This window comes from Moschus berezovskii, chromosome 4 (genome assembly GCF_049115385.1).
Source record: "Moschus berezovskii isolate FMDL1 chromosome 4, NW_MosBer_1.0, whole genome shotgun sequence".
NCBI classification, from domain to species: Eukaryota; Metazoa; Chordata; class Mammalia; order Artiodactyla; family Moschidae; genus Moschus; species Moschus berezovskii.
Window position 1 is genome coordinate 72,975,294 of NC_142463.1, and position 15,864 is coordinate 72,991,157.

General features: G+C 35.6%; 1 protein-coding gene across 2 annotated transcripts in view; it reads left to right on the plus strand.

Annotated features, from left to right (window-relative positions):
* The window catches only part of ABCD3 (ATP binding cassette subfamily D member 3), an 83,725-nt gene that overhangs the window by 45,540 nt on the left and 22,321 nt on the right, over positions 1-15,864 (plus strand). The window contains exons 5-10 of one of the 2 annotated variants that reach the window (XM_055401735.2): positions 4,238-4,307; positions 7,217-7,314; positions 7,672-7,795; positions 9,978-10,034; positions 12,306-12,448; positions 15,084-15,153. In XM_055401735.2, coding sequence (XP_055257710.2) covers positions 4,238-4,307; positions 7,217-7,314; positions 7,672-7,795; positions 9,978-10,034; positions 12,306-12,448; positions 15,084-15,153 — 562 coding nt within the window. Of the gene's footprint in view, positions 1-4,237; positions 4,308-5,789; positions 5,860-7,216; positions 7,315-7,671; positions 7,796-9,977; positions 10,035-12,305; positions 12,449-15,083; positions 15,154-15,864 lie in introns of both variants that reach the window. The other variant, XM_055401734.2, reaches the window with a different exon arrangement.

Sequence of the window (15,864 nt, forward strand, 5' to 3'; positions counted from 1 at the left end):
TTTGCATTCCTTGTCATTGTGCTAGGCTCTTCCAGTCTCATTCTTCATTCCAAAGTAATTTCTTGTGTTTTTAAAGAAGTTCTTCCTCTCCATTTTTTTTTTCTTTACTTTTTCTGGAATTCTTACTAGTTGAGTGTTGGACTTCCTGGACTGATCATCTGACTGTAATTTCTCTTCTGTTTACATCTCTGACATTTTATTGTATATTCTAGGAGATTTCTTTTATCATCCAGTGAAGTTTTGTTTTAATTTATTTCCAAGTGCTATCTTTTTGTATGAATGTTCATTTTTGGTAGTAGTCATTCTTTCAAGTCTTTGACTTTCACTGTCCTTTGTTATTCTGATCTTTGTCATTCATGTTAGAGCTTTCCTCAAGCAGTCACTCTTGGCTGTGTATTCATAATTAACTTGTTAGAAGCCACGTTGTGGGATTGTTGATTGTCTGGTTTCCCTGAAGGGAATTTGTAGGGAGAGCCTGGCCAGTTTTGTGTGTGTGTGTCCCAGTGAGAAATCTTCTAAAGAATCCTAAGAAGTAAAACATTAATATAATTGAAGTGTTTGTTTATTGCTGCTAGCACATCAACTTTAGCAAGATCAGTTTCATTGCTAATTTCTCTTTCTGTGAGCTTTGTGCACAAGTAATTTGAGTCCTTTGTAGAATTAATATAGAGAAGACTTTTATGTCCTTTTACAAACTATAGAATTTTATATATTTTTCCTTTTGCTTTACTTATTATTTAACTGCCATATCTGTTAATAAAAATAGGCTTCCTAACTATAGCATTGTTAATTACCTGTGGCAAAAATAGCAGGTTACATCCATTGTGAACATTATATTAGATATGTGTGTAGAATATGTCACACGATACATATAAAGAACCCTGCATAATCATGGTATAGTATAGAAGATTATTTTTAAAGGTTTTTTTCCCTTTTATTTAGATATTGTGATTTCGTGTTTTTTTAACCTAAAAGGATAATTTTTAGTTTTCTAATCTAGGGATTTCCAACTTTATTTAAAGAGAGGCTTATTTTAATTTTCTCAAAGACTGAATGCTATGGAGAAAATGCACACTCAGTTGTGTCTGGCTCTTTGTGACCCCATGGACTGCAGCACACCAGGCCTCCCTGTCGATCACCAACTCCCAGAGTTTACTCAAACTCATGTCCATTGAATCAGTGATGCCATCCAGCCATCTCATTCTCTGTCGTCCCCTTCTCCTCCTGCCCTCAATCTTTCCCAGCATCAGCGTCTTTTCCAATGAGTCAGCTCTCCACATCAGGTGGCCAAAGTATTGGAGTTCCAGCTTCATCATCAGTCCTTCCAATGAACACCCAGGACTGATCTCCTTTAGAATGGACTGGCTGGATCTCCTTGCAGTCCAAGGGACTCTCAAGAGTCTTCTCCAACACCACAGTTCAGAAGCATCAATTCTTTGGTGTTCAGCTTTCTTTATAGTCCAGCTCTCACATCCATACATGACTACTGGAGAAACCATAGCCTTGACTAGACTAAGGGTAGATGGTGCATTAATTGGTGATGATGGATAAGAGGAAATTACTGTGTAGTATGAGCCAACTTATAATTCTGCCAGAGTAATCAACTTGTTGGGTACTCAGTTTTAAAATTTACTTATGAGATGTAGAAAAAGTAAGAAAACAAAAAATTTTAAGAGTTTTAAGAAACATATTATTTTGCTGTAATTTAAACTTGCAGAGATGTTGCAAGAATAGTACAAGGATCTCCTTATTGTGGACTTAAAAAATTACTCACAACCTGAAAGTTGAGAGTATGTTTTATTTGGTGGGAATTTTTAGGACTTCAAACCTGGGAGACAGCATCTCCAGTGACCCTGAGAGAACTGCTCCAAGGAGGCGAGGGGAGGAGCCAGGATATATAGAAGTTTTGCAACAAAGGACAGGTAGTCTGAACATCAAGAGGTTATTGTTACTTAAAGAAAACCAAATATCCCAAGTTAGGGAAGTTAGCGCTTTTCTCTGTATGGGAAAATGCAAGAGTCTGGTCTCACAGAAATTCATCATTCCTTTAATATGCACCTCATCTGTCTGGGGCCAGTGTCCTGTTTTCACATCCTGAGCCTCCTTTCCTCAGAGCTCGTTGTAGGGAGCAGCTGCAGTCTAAATGGCTGCTGCTGCTGCTACTGCTGCTGCTAAGTCGCTTCAGTCGTGTTCGACTCTGTGCGACCCCATAGACGGAAGCCCACCAGGCTCCCCCGTCCCTGGGATTCTCCAGGCAAGAACACTGGAGTGGGTTGCCATTTCCTTCTCCAATGTGTGAAAGTGAAAAGTGAAAGTGAAGTCGCTCAGTCGTGTCCGATTAGTAGCGACCCCATGGACTGCAGCCTACCAGGCTCCTCTGTCCATGCGATTTTCTAGGCAAGAGTACAGGAGTGACTTGCCATTGCCTTCTCTGTTAATGGCTGCTAGGTGGCAGGTATTCTTTCCTTACTGAGTACCCTCAGGCTCAGCAACTTAACCATCTGTGGTGGCTTCAGTTGCTGACTGTGACATCCTTTGTTTACTGATATGACAGGAAATATTCCATTTCTCATTATATTCTTAACATACACTCATGGATTCCAAAGCAGTTGTTTTAAAGTTAATTGTTGAGGTCGGGGGTTTTGAGCACGAGCCACCCATTCTCCTTGCTTGACCTTGCAATAAACCTCTCTCTGCTCTAAAAATTTTAAAAGTTAATTGTTAACTTTCTCCTGAATGTTTTTGAGCTTCTGCTCTGCATGAGATATTTGGTATTTGGTCAGACTGAAAGTTCTAAGATACTGTGAATTTGTAATGTGAAACTATTTGATTTGAAAAATTAACACGTTTCTTTAACCTGCTACTAAAGCTACATTGTAAATTTGTCTTTTCCATTTTACTCTTCCAAAGTGTGTTTAGATTCATATCAGTTCAGTTCAGTTCAGTTCAGTCTCTCAGTCCTGTCTGACTCTCTGCGACCCCATGAATCATAGCATGCCAGGCCTCCCTCTCCATCACCAACTCCTGGAGTTCACTCAAACTCATGTCCATCAAGTCGGTGATGCCATCCAGCCATCTCATTCTCTGTCGTCCCTGTCTCCTCCCACCCCCAATCCATCCCAGCATCAGACTCTTTTCCTTTGAGTCAACTCGTTGCACGAGGTGGCCAAAGTATTGGAGTTTCAGCTTTAGCATCAGTCCTTCCAGTGAACACCCAGGATTGATCTCCTTTAGAATGGACTGGTTGGATCTCCTTATACACTTCTGCTAAAATAGAGTCTCAGAGAGACTTGTTATGATCCTTGATGTGCTTAATTTTAGTATCCTTTACATCTTTTAGACTTACTTGTTAGCAGTGACTGATGTCTTTGGAATGGGGCAAATTTTAATAGCATACCCCTTCTTTAAGGAAGAGGTTGACAGTTCTGTGATATGGAAGGTAATCCTTCATATCTTGTTGCTGTTGCTAGAGAGGAAGAAATTTTTCTGGCTGATCTAAGAATTAAATTGACATGAGACAGATTAACAGGAGAAAATGAAACAAAATTTTAATAACATATATAATTGGGAGAGACCCTGGCATGCTGTGATTCATGGGGTTGCAAAGAATCGGACATGACTGAGCGACTGAACTGAACTGAACTGAACTGGAGAACTTAGTAACTCTCCAGAATGGCCAAAGCCCTCATCTTAATGACCATCTTCAGCTAAAAACAGAAGAGGGTGTTAGGGGTAGTGGTTTGGGACTTTACAGGGGAGACAGGCAATTTACATGAAGTTGCAAAAGTCAGTGTTTGGTTAACAAATGTTTTCTTGGCCTTGTGACCCAGACTTAGAGTGGACTCAGAGTGGACTCTGATGTCTGATTCCCTCCGCACATTTGGCCCATGTGATTTGCAGATAAATGTGGTCATAGCTCTGTCCTGGGAGCAGGCCCTTTTTTCTAAATTCTTTAGGCAGCTAAGGGAAAGGCAAAAAAGAAAGGCTTCCTGACATTTCTGTTTCTTAAAAATAATCAGCCTAAAACTAGCCTGAGGCCAAAGAGACGCATTTTGGCAAATTTTGTCCCCCTATACTGCCATAAGTAATCATAAATGTATATTTTATTTTCACCCGCTTGGCTGTAAGTAACGTTTTAAAATTGCCAAACTATCTTAATTCCTATATGTTTTAGTAGTAATTATGATTGGGACTACTGTAAAATTACTCTTTATTGATGATTATTTTTCTTTTGCAGTGGAATAATAAGCAGAAATAAAGCATTATTCAAGAAACCATTTTTTAAATTTATAGCTGCTACTCCAATGGTAAACCATTGCTGAATGATAGCATGTGCTTTACCAATGTTTGATAATCTCGTGTGTTTCACAGCTTGGGCAGCACTAAAGCACTTTGATTTTATGTGAAGTTTGGTTCAATTTTAATTTAAACCTCTAAACTTTTGTACTGTCTTAATTGCTTCTCATCTCTAATATTCTTATTGCTGTAGACAACATTTTCGTGTGGTTCTATTTTAACTTTTTTCTAGTTCAGCTTAAATATTTTTTCTTTTAAAATTGTTAGCAGCTATGTCAAGATTGGATTATTAATTTTTCTATTGGTTTAGAGTAACATTTCCCAAAATATGTTCTTTGGAATCTTAGCTATGGCAAAGGAAATGCTACAGTGCTACAAAACTATCTCAGAGAGTTTTACAATGTATAATATACTTGAGAGCTTTGAGAGACTCTTTGGTAAAGAAATTTGTTAGCTAACTCAGGTTTTCCCAAATTTCTTTGACCATGGAACTTTTTTGCCCTAAAAGATCAGTTCATGTTATTTGGCAGTATTCACCTCTGTCAGTGTGTATCCCAGTCATTTTGTGTGTGTGTGTGTGTGTGTGTGTGTAGCTAGGTTTGAATCATTTAGCACAATTGTTTTTCAAAATACATTTAATTTGCTTTTGGGAATATTAGTAGTATTTGGAAAAAGAGTACATGATCAAATAAATTATATTTTTTTCACTAGCACATTTGGTAGTCAAAGATCCTTTACTTATAATGATATTGTGGCTTTCTAGGTTAAAAGTAGCAGAATCCTTTAAATAAATTCTTAGTGGATATTTTAAAAACAGTAAATATTTTAAATAGATTAAAAATGCATAAAATATCTTGTTTCATTGAAATCCCACTACCATCTGTTTTGATAAAATTTTCTTAGGACCACAGTTAATTGCTTTCTTAGTTGTTTTTGTTCTCCAATAGCAGAATTGAGTAATTGCAGCAGAGACCTTATGGCCTGCAAAGCTTAGGATGGTTGCTCTTGGCCCTTTATAATAAGAAGGGTTTACTCATCTGTCATTAGCCTGTCTCTCTGCCATTAGTTCATACAGATGATAATCATGATGTTAAAATATTTAAAACAAACAAATACTAGTTTGTTTATCCAAATAATCCACTCCTGGGTCTGTAAAGTTAATTGTTTCACCATATAAAAACCCCTTTTATGACTGCTTAATTAAGCCTGCTGTTTAATTATCATTTTTATGAAGGAAAGAACTAGCTGTCATTCTTATTTAATTTTGCCATTTATAGAGTGATTTCCAGGCAAGCTGTTCAAAATGGTAAAGTTTCAAAAGTTCACGCTTTTGTTAGAAAATGATTTTAGCATCTTTTTTTAAAATTGATTCATTTGATTCAATAAAATTTTCCAAAAATAATTTTAGAGATTTACAGAGGGGTTTTTGTGTGTGTGTGTGTGACAAATATTGCTTCTTTTGCAACTAATGCATTGCATGTGGTGGTTTGCAGTGGTATCATTGGTCGTAGCAGAAAAGATTTCAAGAAATACTTATTCAACTTCATCGCTGCTATGCCTCTCGTAAGTGTTATTTCTTTAAAAATTTTTACATAGAAAAAAATTGCATCTTACTAAAATCTTTTAAGGATTTTTACTTATTAAGTTCTTTAAAGATTTATATGCTAAATTTTTTCAAGTTTAGTTTTGTAACTTATAGGAAATGTATTGATGCATACCTTTATACTAGATGGAAAAACTTAAAGGAATTATGCTTGGATCCGTTTCTTTGCATCATATGTGGGTATGTAAACTGGAGATGATGTTTTCTGACCATTAGGCCAGGGTTTCTCATAGTAACATCTCACTAGATGGAAGTAGTATCCCGCCCCAAGCTGTGACAACAAAAAATGTCTTCAGTGTCTCCAAACATTGCCAGATGTCCTGTGAGGATTAAGGTGAGGTTGTGGAGGCAGTGAGCTGAGGGCAGAAATCCTGGTTGAGAGTCATTGATGTGGGCTATAAACTGTTGCTTGAACCACTAACGTGATTTAAGTTGAATTGGAATTTATTGCCTGGATTTACTAAAAATAAAGATAAGTGGTCCAAATCATAAGTAATTTTCTTAGCTTGAGTGTTTATTTTATTGGCACAATAAGAATTTTAGTATTGTTTGTATAAGGGTAATAGGGAGGAACTTGATTGTAAAATTTACTTGATTGTAAAATCTAATTATTAGAAAATATGTCAGATTTAATAAAGCTTGAGGATAGTCATACATGCAAAACCTTCTAAAAGAGAAAATTAAGCAGCATTGGTGTCAATAAAAGACTAAGATTCAGCAGACCAGTGTTTTCTTGACAAAATTTTTATGTAAATGTGACTTTAGAACTATGGAAGAATTAATTTTAATACAGTGGTGGAAAAGGGTAAAGGTGACTCCAGAAATAATCTAGAAAATGGCATTAATTGGTGTAAAACTTGTAGTATTTTTTTTAACAGATGCAAATGCAGTGTGTATAGAATTCCATTAGCTAGGATTGTAGTGCTGGTAGTAGCAAAGAAAAGATATACTAAGCATAAATGTCAGTACTCCTGAAGCAAGTTCTTTACATTGAATAGAAAGGGGGCAAATTTGGCCTTTTGTTTCTTTATACACACCTTCCCCACCGCAAAAAGTTATAAGATTCTTTTCATAATTAATACTAATATATTTTAAAATTAATTTTCAAGTAAAGGGTAATAGCTAATTGCATTTGATGTAGCATATTCTCTGTGTGTTTGGGAATGTTAAGTAAAACAGAACTGAATTATATCAATTCAAACTATCAGTTATTAAAAAATTATAGAATTTTGGGACAAAGCTAATGATAGGGAAATAAATTATGATTTTGTAAGGAGAAATGAAGCAAAACTAATAATGTGTGTTTGTTTGTTTTAGATTTCTCTGGTTAATAACTTCTTGAAGTTTGGGTTAAATGAGCTCAAACTGTGCTTCCGAGTAAGATTAACCAAGTACCTCTATGAGGAGTATCTCCAGTAAGTGATAACCTAATTTTATATTAAAAATACTTAAAAAATAATACTTATGATAATGAGATATAGGAGTGTTTCTTATTAGATATGTTTTTCAAGTGAATTGCTCTTGAACCAGAAGCATATATGGAAAGATCTCAACTATTTGGATTCTAATCCTGACTCCTCCATTAACTGGCAAATCATCCTTCTCTAGACTGGCATCTTCATCTCTAAAATAAGTTAGGACCATCTTTAGGTCCTCTTAAGCTCCAGATTTTTCTGTTTCTACAAATTTGCACTACATAGTATAATATGATTTTGTTGTTGTTGTTTTTTAGAATCATTTGTTTTAAAGTCATCTTCTTTTTGTTATTTTAGAACTTTCACATATTATAAAATGGGAAATCTGGACAACAGAATAGCTAATCCAGACCAGCTACTTACACAAGATGTAGAAAAGTTTTGTAACAGTGTAGTTGATCTGTATTCAAATCTTAGTAAGGTAAGTTTGTCTGTTTTTGTTGTTAATTCACTAAATTTTGAATCTAAGCAAATGTATATGATGAAATGACAGCAGTCTATAAGTATTTAATGCTTTTATTAAAAAAGTATAAAGTTATTATAATGGTTTTAACTACAAATACTTAATTTTTTAAGTTATTGTTGTGAGATGCCTTGGCTAAGAACTGAGAATTTAGTGTCTCATAAAGATTTTATGAGAATTTTGCAGGCTGATTTCAGTAAAATAGCAGAAACTTGGATTTTTTAACTTTTGACCTGTGTACTTCTGGCAGTTGTTAAAGTTTAATGGTCAACTTATTTTAATTCTCAACTGTAACCCTAGGCGTGGACATCTTCCTACCCATTTCTCTTCCTCAGTATTTCTAATTCTAATAGCTCATTTAAGTAATAGTAAAAAAATTTTCACAAGATATTAATATATTTCAAGTTTTCTAATTACTGTTTTTCCCCCTTTCCAGAATATTGCCAGAGCTTTTGACTCTGACCTTAATCAGTTTTCTTCATGCTAGTTATATCAGCTCTTACTTACTCTTCTTATCTCACCAGCCTTACACTTTTTGCTGTGATTTTTCTCATTAAGCCATTTTCTTTGCCTTTACTTCCTGCATTAGCTGGGGGATGCAGTGGTCATCTCGAAGATTGTCTGCCTAGCATTCCCTGCCCGCTTGCTCTCAGATGCCCTATTTCCCATCTGATCCACATGACCGCTCTTGGTCTGTGGTCAGAGCTTGTCTCAAAGTGGACCATTTATAGTATCTTGCCTTGGGCCACAGGTGGTCAAAGTATCCGGTCTTCAGACAGAGAACTGTATACAAGGGGGTGGGTCACAATGGAAGACTAGGAATGCTTCCTCTTCAACCATGTGGATGGTAGAAGGATAACCTGGTCTTAGAAAAGTAATATGTATTCACAAGAACTTGACCCCTCTTGACAGGCCTACTACTAAGATACCTTTTCACTTCATGCCAAATTTTGTCCCTTATTTAGCTCTCTGTAAGTCTTTACTGATCCAAACTCTAGAAACTGAGGTAGCAACAAATTGTTCGGTAATCCAGCTGCCTTTTTCCTCTGCCCATTACCACATTGTAAAGTTTGTTCTCCATGTGTGTGTGGTGGTTGGGGTTGGGAAGGAGAGGTGCTGTATATATTATTCTTGTAATTCTGTTGACCTTGTTGTGTATTCTTCATTACATCTTGGCACTTGAGTTAGTCCATAGCTCAGGACTTATCACATATGCAGTAAAGAAAAATGTTAGCAAATTAACTATATAGTAGTGGTGCTATATACTACAGTATATTTACTTTATAAAATGTGTAATTCTGTTTGAACTCTGACTTAGATTGAATCATTATTTTTGGCAGTAATTTAAGTGCACTTGAACTTTATATGTATAGGTAAGTATGCCTAACTTCTTGATAGTTCATAAGATAGGAAAGAAAAGGTTCATCTTACTGCAAGCCAATTATGAACCAACCCATCTGTCCTAGTAATGATGTTGATATTAGAAAAGGTGGCTATGGACTTAAATGAACACGATTTGGGTTTCTTGAAAAACACTTCAAAATATGTACAGCTTTTGGTACGTCAATTGAATTGTCTTTATGTGAAGAGCAGTAAATTAATGTTATTTTAGTTTTAGGAGCTTGAGTTTTAAATCATAAAATTAGATTTATAAACTTACTCAACATATTTCAACATATAGATATAGTGATAAAGTCCAACATCAAGAGCAGAAAGAGTCTCTCATTTTTCAAATGAAGATATATAGAAACCAGAAAAACAGGTAGTAGATTTGGGGTTATAACTCAGGTCATTTTCTTGCATCTTAATACTACACTGAGAAATTGCTAAGTAAGTAATGGTTAGTTGTCACAGTGGAGCTATCTTAGCTGATGGAAAGTGGTAAATATTTTCCCTAATTGATGGTCAGTAGACATTGTCAGGCTGTCTCCATTTTGAGCTTCTTGAGACTAAGAACTGTGTCTTTTATGTATTCATCGAGTTACATACTGTACAGTACCTTATACATAGTGAGAACTCTACATGTTGACAATTATGTGTTAAATGTTGACTAGCATTTTGTATTTAACATGTTTATTAGCTATCATTGTCGGCAGTTTTGTTCTTTTTAATTCTGTGCCTTCTGATGTTTATTTTACAGCCATTTTTAGACATAGTTTTGTATATCTTCAGGTTAACCAGTGCAATAGGAGCTCAGGTGAGTTTACTTTTTCTGTCTTTTAAATTGCTATAATACTGTGCTGTGAATAGCTGGATGGTTTGTTGGAATTTTTATGCATCTCCAAGCATGTAATTTTACAACTGTAGCTAATAAAGTCTGGTTATAAAATAATACTCTACTAGAGACTTTTTAAGTTTTCTGATTCAGCTTTTCAGTTTTTCTTAAGCCAGGCACTTGGAAAATTTTTGTGGTTTTAATAACCAGAAATGGTTTAACATTGAACACACCTGTATTTATTGTTGCAAGGTAATGCCTAAAAGGGGCTTCACTGGTAGCTCAGCTGGTAAAGAATCCATCTGTAATACAGGAGACCCCGGTTTGATTGCTGGATCAGGAAGATCCCCTGGAGAAGGGATAGGCTACCCACTCCAGTATTCCTGGACTTACCTGGTGGCTCAGCTGGTGAAGAATCCGCCTGCAATGTGGGAGACCTGGGTTCGACTGCTGGGTTGGGAAGATCCCCTGGAGAAGGGAAAGGCTACCCACTCCAGTATTCTGGCCTGGAGAATTGCATGGATTGTATAGTCAATGGGGTCACAAAGAGTCAGACACGACTGAGCGACTTTCACTTTCTTTTTTATTTCAGTGCCTAAAAAGAGATTTGGAGACAGCTATTTTAATATGAAATATGAATGTTTAATTAAATTTAGAATGACTAAACAGTTTCAATAGTATTTTATAATAATATAAATTGTTGACTGTCCCATGAAGTCATCTTATTAGGTCTCTCTGACATTTGTGTTGGTAAGATCTTTAAAAGTTCTGAGTATTCTTATTGAAGTCTAACTTTAGTCATTTAATATGTAAGATTATTGTTATATATTTATAACACAATCATATAATAATGTGGTTTTATGTATATATGTACATATGTATGTATATATTTTTATATATTTTTGTGGTTATTAATAAATAATTTATATAGTGATTTTTGTTTCATTTCAAAACATTGGAGAAAGTAGTTTTTTATTTTCATTTTCTTGTCTATTTTCCTAACCTTTTGATACCTCATAAGCTGGGTTAAATCATTTTTATAACTTGTTTTTACTATAAATAAGTAAATAGTCTTAATGCCTCTTAACGGTATAATTTTTTGTAGTACTTATTACATGTTTGTAACATTTAAGTATTATATTTATATTTAAAAATGTCTCCATATATTATTTTCTGATTTTGTATTTCTTAGAGGTAGAAACTATGCTTTAGTTATCTCTTTTGTCCATTCTTCTAGTAATTATTGAAATGCATTGAATCAGTCACATTGAATTTAAAAATAATACACACCATATTCCAATATAATACATGCTATATTCCATATATACTGTCTGAATAAAAAGATGAGTAAGACACAGTTCCTACCAAAGAGGAGTTAAGATCTGGTGAAAGGATCTAGTCAAACAGTTGTAATGGAGAATGATAAGCCTAGTAGTGGAAGTGTGAATAATGTCTTTAGTGTCCAGAAGAATTGGAGGTGATATTGGAGCTGCATTGAGGGTGAATCGGTCTTTTTTAGATATGTCAGGCTTGCTAGACAGAAAAACAACTTCATTGAGTAGCATGTTCAGGAAACAATTATTTCAGTATGGCAGAACATAAGGATATGTATGGAAGTGAAGAGTTTGAAAAGGCAAGCTTGAAGCTTCTCTCTTGGAAGGGTCGATGCATAGGAGGTACTTTACTATATTAGGAAGTATGGCATCTAGAAGCAAGACGCCGGAGAAGGGAAAGACAAATTGTGCTCATTTGAGGGAATTGAGCATGAGGTTCTACAGAGAAGTAAACTGAAGATGTACAGTAAATATTTGGAAACAGTATCTGGGAGTGATGGGATTAGAGACATAAATTTGGGAGGCAAAGGGAGCAAGAAAAGGAAACCTCTGGCAATACTAATGGTCAGTGAGAAGCTGAAAAAGAGTTCTGCAAGTTATTGTGGAATCGAGAATATCAAGAAGAGCTCCGTCAGGAGAGTTTTTAGATGCTGTAGAAAGAGTGAGGACTGCAATTAGGAGTTTTTAAATGAGCAAATTTGGGAGAGCTGGGGGAGAGATGCATGGTGGGAGGAGAAGTAAATGAGTAGTAAAAACAAAGAGGCCCAGGGGGTATCTTCTTAGAAAAGAAACAAGGGAAAAAGTCAAAAGAGTGATTTCTTTCAAAGTGACTGGAGTTAATTATACGTTGTGCATGTTGCAGTCAGTGAATTTACTGTATCCTTGATCTTTGTGTATCTTCCTCTCCTAATAATATCAGGGTCCAGCAAGCATGATGGCCTACTTGCTTGTTTCTGGGCTATTCCTAACTCGTATTAGAAGACCCATTGGTAAGATGACAATAACTGAGCAAAAACTTGAAGGAGAGTATAGATACGTTAATTCTCGGCTCATCACAAACAGGTAAGGGCAAATATATTAAATATATTTTTAACTATACTAAAAATTCCTTTGTGTGGATATTGAAGTCATGTAAGCCAGCTCCAAAAAATCTAGTAACATTGTTACTGAAATTATGTCTCTGCATATTTACTTCTTTTGAAAATATACATTATGAAGGATATTGGTTTTATTAAGTAGTTATCTTAATAACTACATTTCTAACCCTTTTTCTTATTAACTGTTTGGTATCCCTGATTGACCTCTTTGTGTCTTCTGTTGGCTCATTTTCTGTTAATTTCACATAAAGCAAAGTCAGAAATTTAGATTCAAATTTACTTCTTCAAAGAAAATTTTATCTCAGTTTATCCACAAGTATTTTTTGTTTGAGTCTATATTTGGAGCACTCACAGTTAATGCAGTCTCATTGCATGTGTCTCTATTTTCCAGATAGTTTAAAAATCCAAAGTAGGGAGACGTATTGGGCGTTAGAGCCAGCCTGCCCAGTTTCCAAATCTACCTTCTCCACTTATCAATTATATAATATATGACTTTTGGAAAGTTATTTATAGTTTCACTTTTCTTATTTATACTAGGTAGCTAATATAGGGTTGTCATGAGGATTAATATGATATATATAAAACTTCCGGCACTGTTTTTAATGTGTAGCAGGTACTCAACAGATTTTCTCATGTATTGATGATCTGTCAACCTTAAGTCATTTTGAGGGTCCTAATATTTATTTACTACCCTGTTGGCCTTACAAAATTATTTAGGAAATGGTCTTTTAAAAGTTCCCTCTTTATTTCCTTGGATTGATAAAACAGTACATACTGGTTTTAAATAGGCTTTTTGTGTTGTAGGGAGGCAGAAGAATAGAAGGTTGTATACAGAGGTGATTTGCCAAGTGAATGAAAGAGGTATTAGCTAGGATGTTTTCCAGTGCAAGAAACGGAAAACCCTGATTCGGGTGGCTCCAACAATAAGGACATTTACTATTTCACATAAAAACTCTTAAGATGGACCAGCTCCAGGCATAGCATGATCAGGGTTTCTGACTCTTCTCCTGACTCTGTCCTCCTCTATATGTTCCCCTTTTTCTCTGGCTAATTCTTTTTCTGATCACAAGATGGCAAAAGCAGTTCTAGATCTAGATCCACCAGCCCTCGTCCCCTGCAAAAAGTCCAGAAACAAAAGCAGCCACTTTTGCTGTCTCTTTAAGAGAGTGGAAAGCCCCCACAACAGCTTTCTTTTCACATCTCATTGGCCAGAATTATCACTAAAGCGATTACAGCAAAGTCACTGGCTTAGATCAGGTGGAACTCTTTCCCCTTTGGTTTGGGCTTGAGGCTATTCCTCAACCGTTTGGGTGCCTAGAAAAGGATATAAAACTTTAAGAAAATTGGGGTTCTCTTAGGCGGAAGGATATGGAAGAGAAAAGATGCTGAATAGGCAGTTGTTAGTATTTTGAAAGTTCTGAGCTTTCAGGTTTTAAGTTTAGGGTAAAATGTTCAGGAGAAGTAGAGTTCTCACCTTGTCTTTCTCCATGGACTTAAATGTGCGGAGGAGGCAGAAGGAATTAAGAAATTTTATTAGAATTGTGTTAAGCTAGGATTCTGATACCCTAGGGGTCTCTATTATTGTGTAAAGGAAACTGGGAAAGGCTGGCCAAACATGATGCAACTATATGGAAAGTTAATTTGCTTAAAGTTAATTTACTTAAAGCCCTTGAGGTAAGGGCTACCTTGTTTTTATGATGGAAAAAAAATACAGGTACATTTTAGACTAGAATATAAAGTTCACATAAATTTTTGAGGCAGGGAAAGAGACTTTTAAGAAACATTGTGTTTTAACTCTGCCTTCTAGACTCCTGTGTAAATCTTTCCTTTCCTCTGCTGTAAGAGGTACTTTGCTGGGGCAGTTTGCATCATTCTGGGTAGAGTAGAAAACTAGATGTTAGGGTCAGATACAAGTTATAATCTCAGCTGTTTAACTTGCCAGCTGCATGACTTCTGCAAATTAACTACACTGAACCTTTCTTCACTCATAAAATGCCCTTTTTTTCCTAGTTAAGATCTCTGTACCCATTCAGGTCAGCTCAAGGAAAGAGGAATTGTGAGGTTATGGTGGGGTTCCAAGAATAAGGACAACTGCAGCTAGGCCTCCTGGGAGCTGGCAACTGTCAGGCGGGCAGGAATTAATTTGTTTTTCTGTCCTTTAAAGGCTATATGTCATGCATCACTACCTGTTTTTTTTTTTTTCCTAACTCTTGTCTCCTTTCCCTTCTGGCTGGATCTTTACTCAATTTGTAGTCTAAGATGGCTGTCCCAGTCCTGCCTTCCTATATGCCATGGCATCTTCCTTCTTGTTTCTTTATTCACTTTTCTGAGAACCAGCTCAGCACATCTTTTCCAGCCAGGCTACATGTGGGATAAGCAACTCAGGTCAGTAGAGCAGCCTGTGGTGCAGTCAGGTGTATATTCCTGTGCTCTGATCAGTTGAGCTATGTACAGATCATGGCTTGAGAAGTACCCAATAAACTGTTAGTCACAGAGTGTCCATTTACATACAAATATTTAGTCAACAAATATGGTATTTTAAATTATTTTCTAGGCTTAAGTAGCATTAAAATTAATTGCTAAATTATTTTCCTTAATAGTGAAGAAGTTGCCTTTTACAATGGAAATAAAAGAGAAAAGCAGACAATCCACTCAGTCTTCCAAAAACTGGTAAGATAACATGTTAGAGACTCATGTATATGTGGAAAAAAAAATTTTGACCTGTGCCAGAATACATATATACCTTTAGTCTTTAAACATTTATTTTTAAGTAGCTATAAAGAATTTTTATGCTGTGTTTTCCTAAAAACTATCAAACCAATACGTTAAGCTGCCCAGTTATAAAAATGAGTAGATTTATTAAAATAATTATCAGTGTATTTTTGAAGTGGTTACTTAGGAGTCTTATTTAATGATAAATTTAGTGATAATTACAGAAAGAATTTGTTCCTGTAGTATTGCTGGGAATACTGTGAGCACAGTTCAGCAAACATTTTCTGTAGTGGGCAAGATAAGTACCATGTATGGTTTAGGCTTTTCAGGCCCTATGGTCTCTCTTGCAACTATTCAACTCTCCTTCAAAGTAGCCATATGTAAATGAATGGAAGTGGTATGTTCTAATAAAATTTTATTTACTAAAGTGGCAGGCCAGATATGAACTGTGGATCATAGTTTGCCGACTCTTAGAATATAAACATCATTTCTTATGCAAACTGTATGCAAACTATGCTTTGATTTCTATCTACTTGCCACATGGAAGATTTGAATTTAGTTAATTTTGTTGATTATTCATTCAGAAGATATGGAGTGCCATCTAAAGGTGTCTCGCTTGTCTAGGTGACAGTGGTGTGTAATGGACCAAATCCTGCCTTTAAGGAGCTT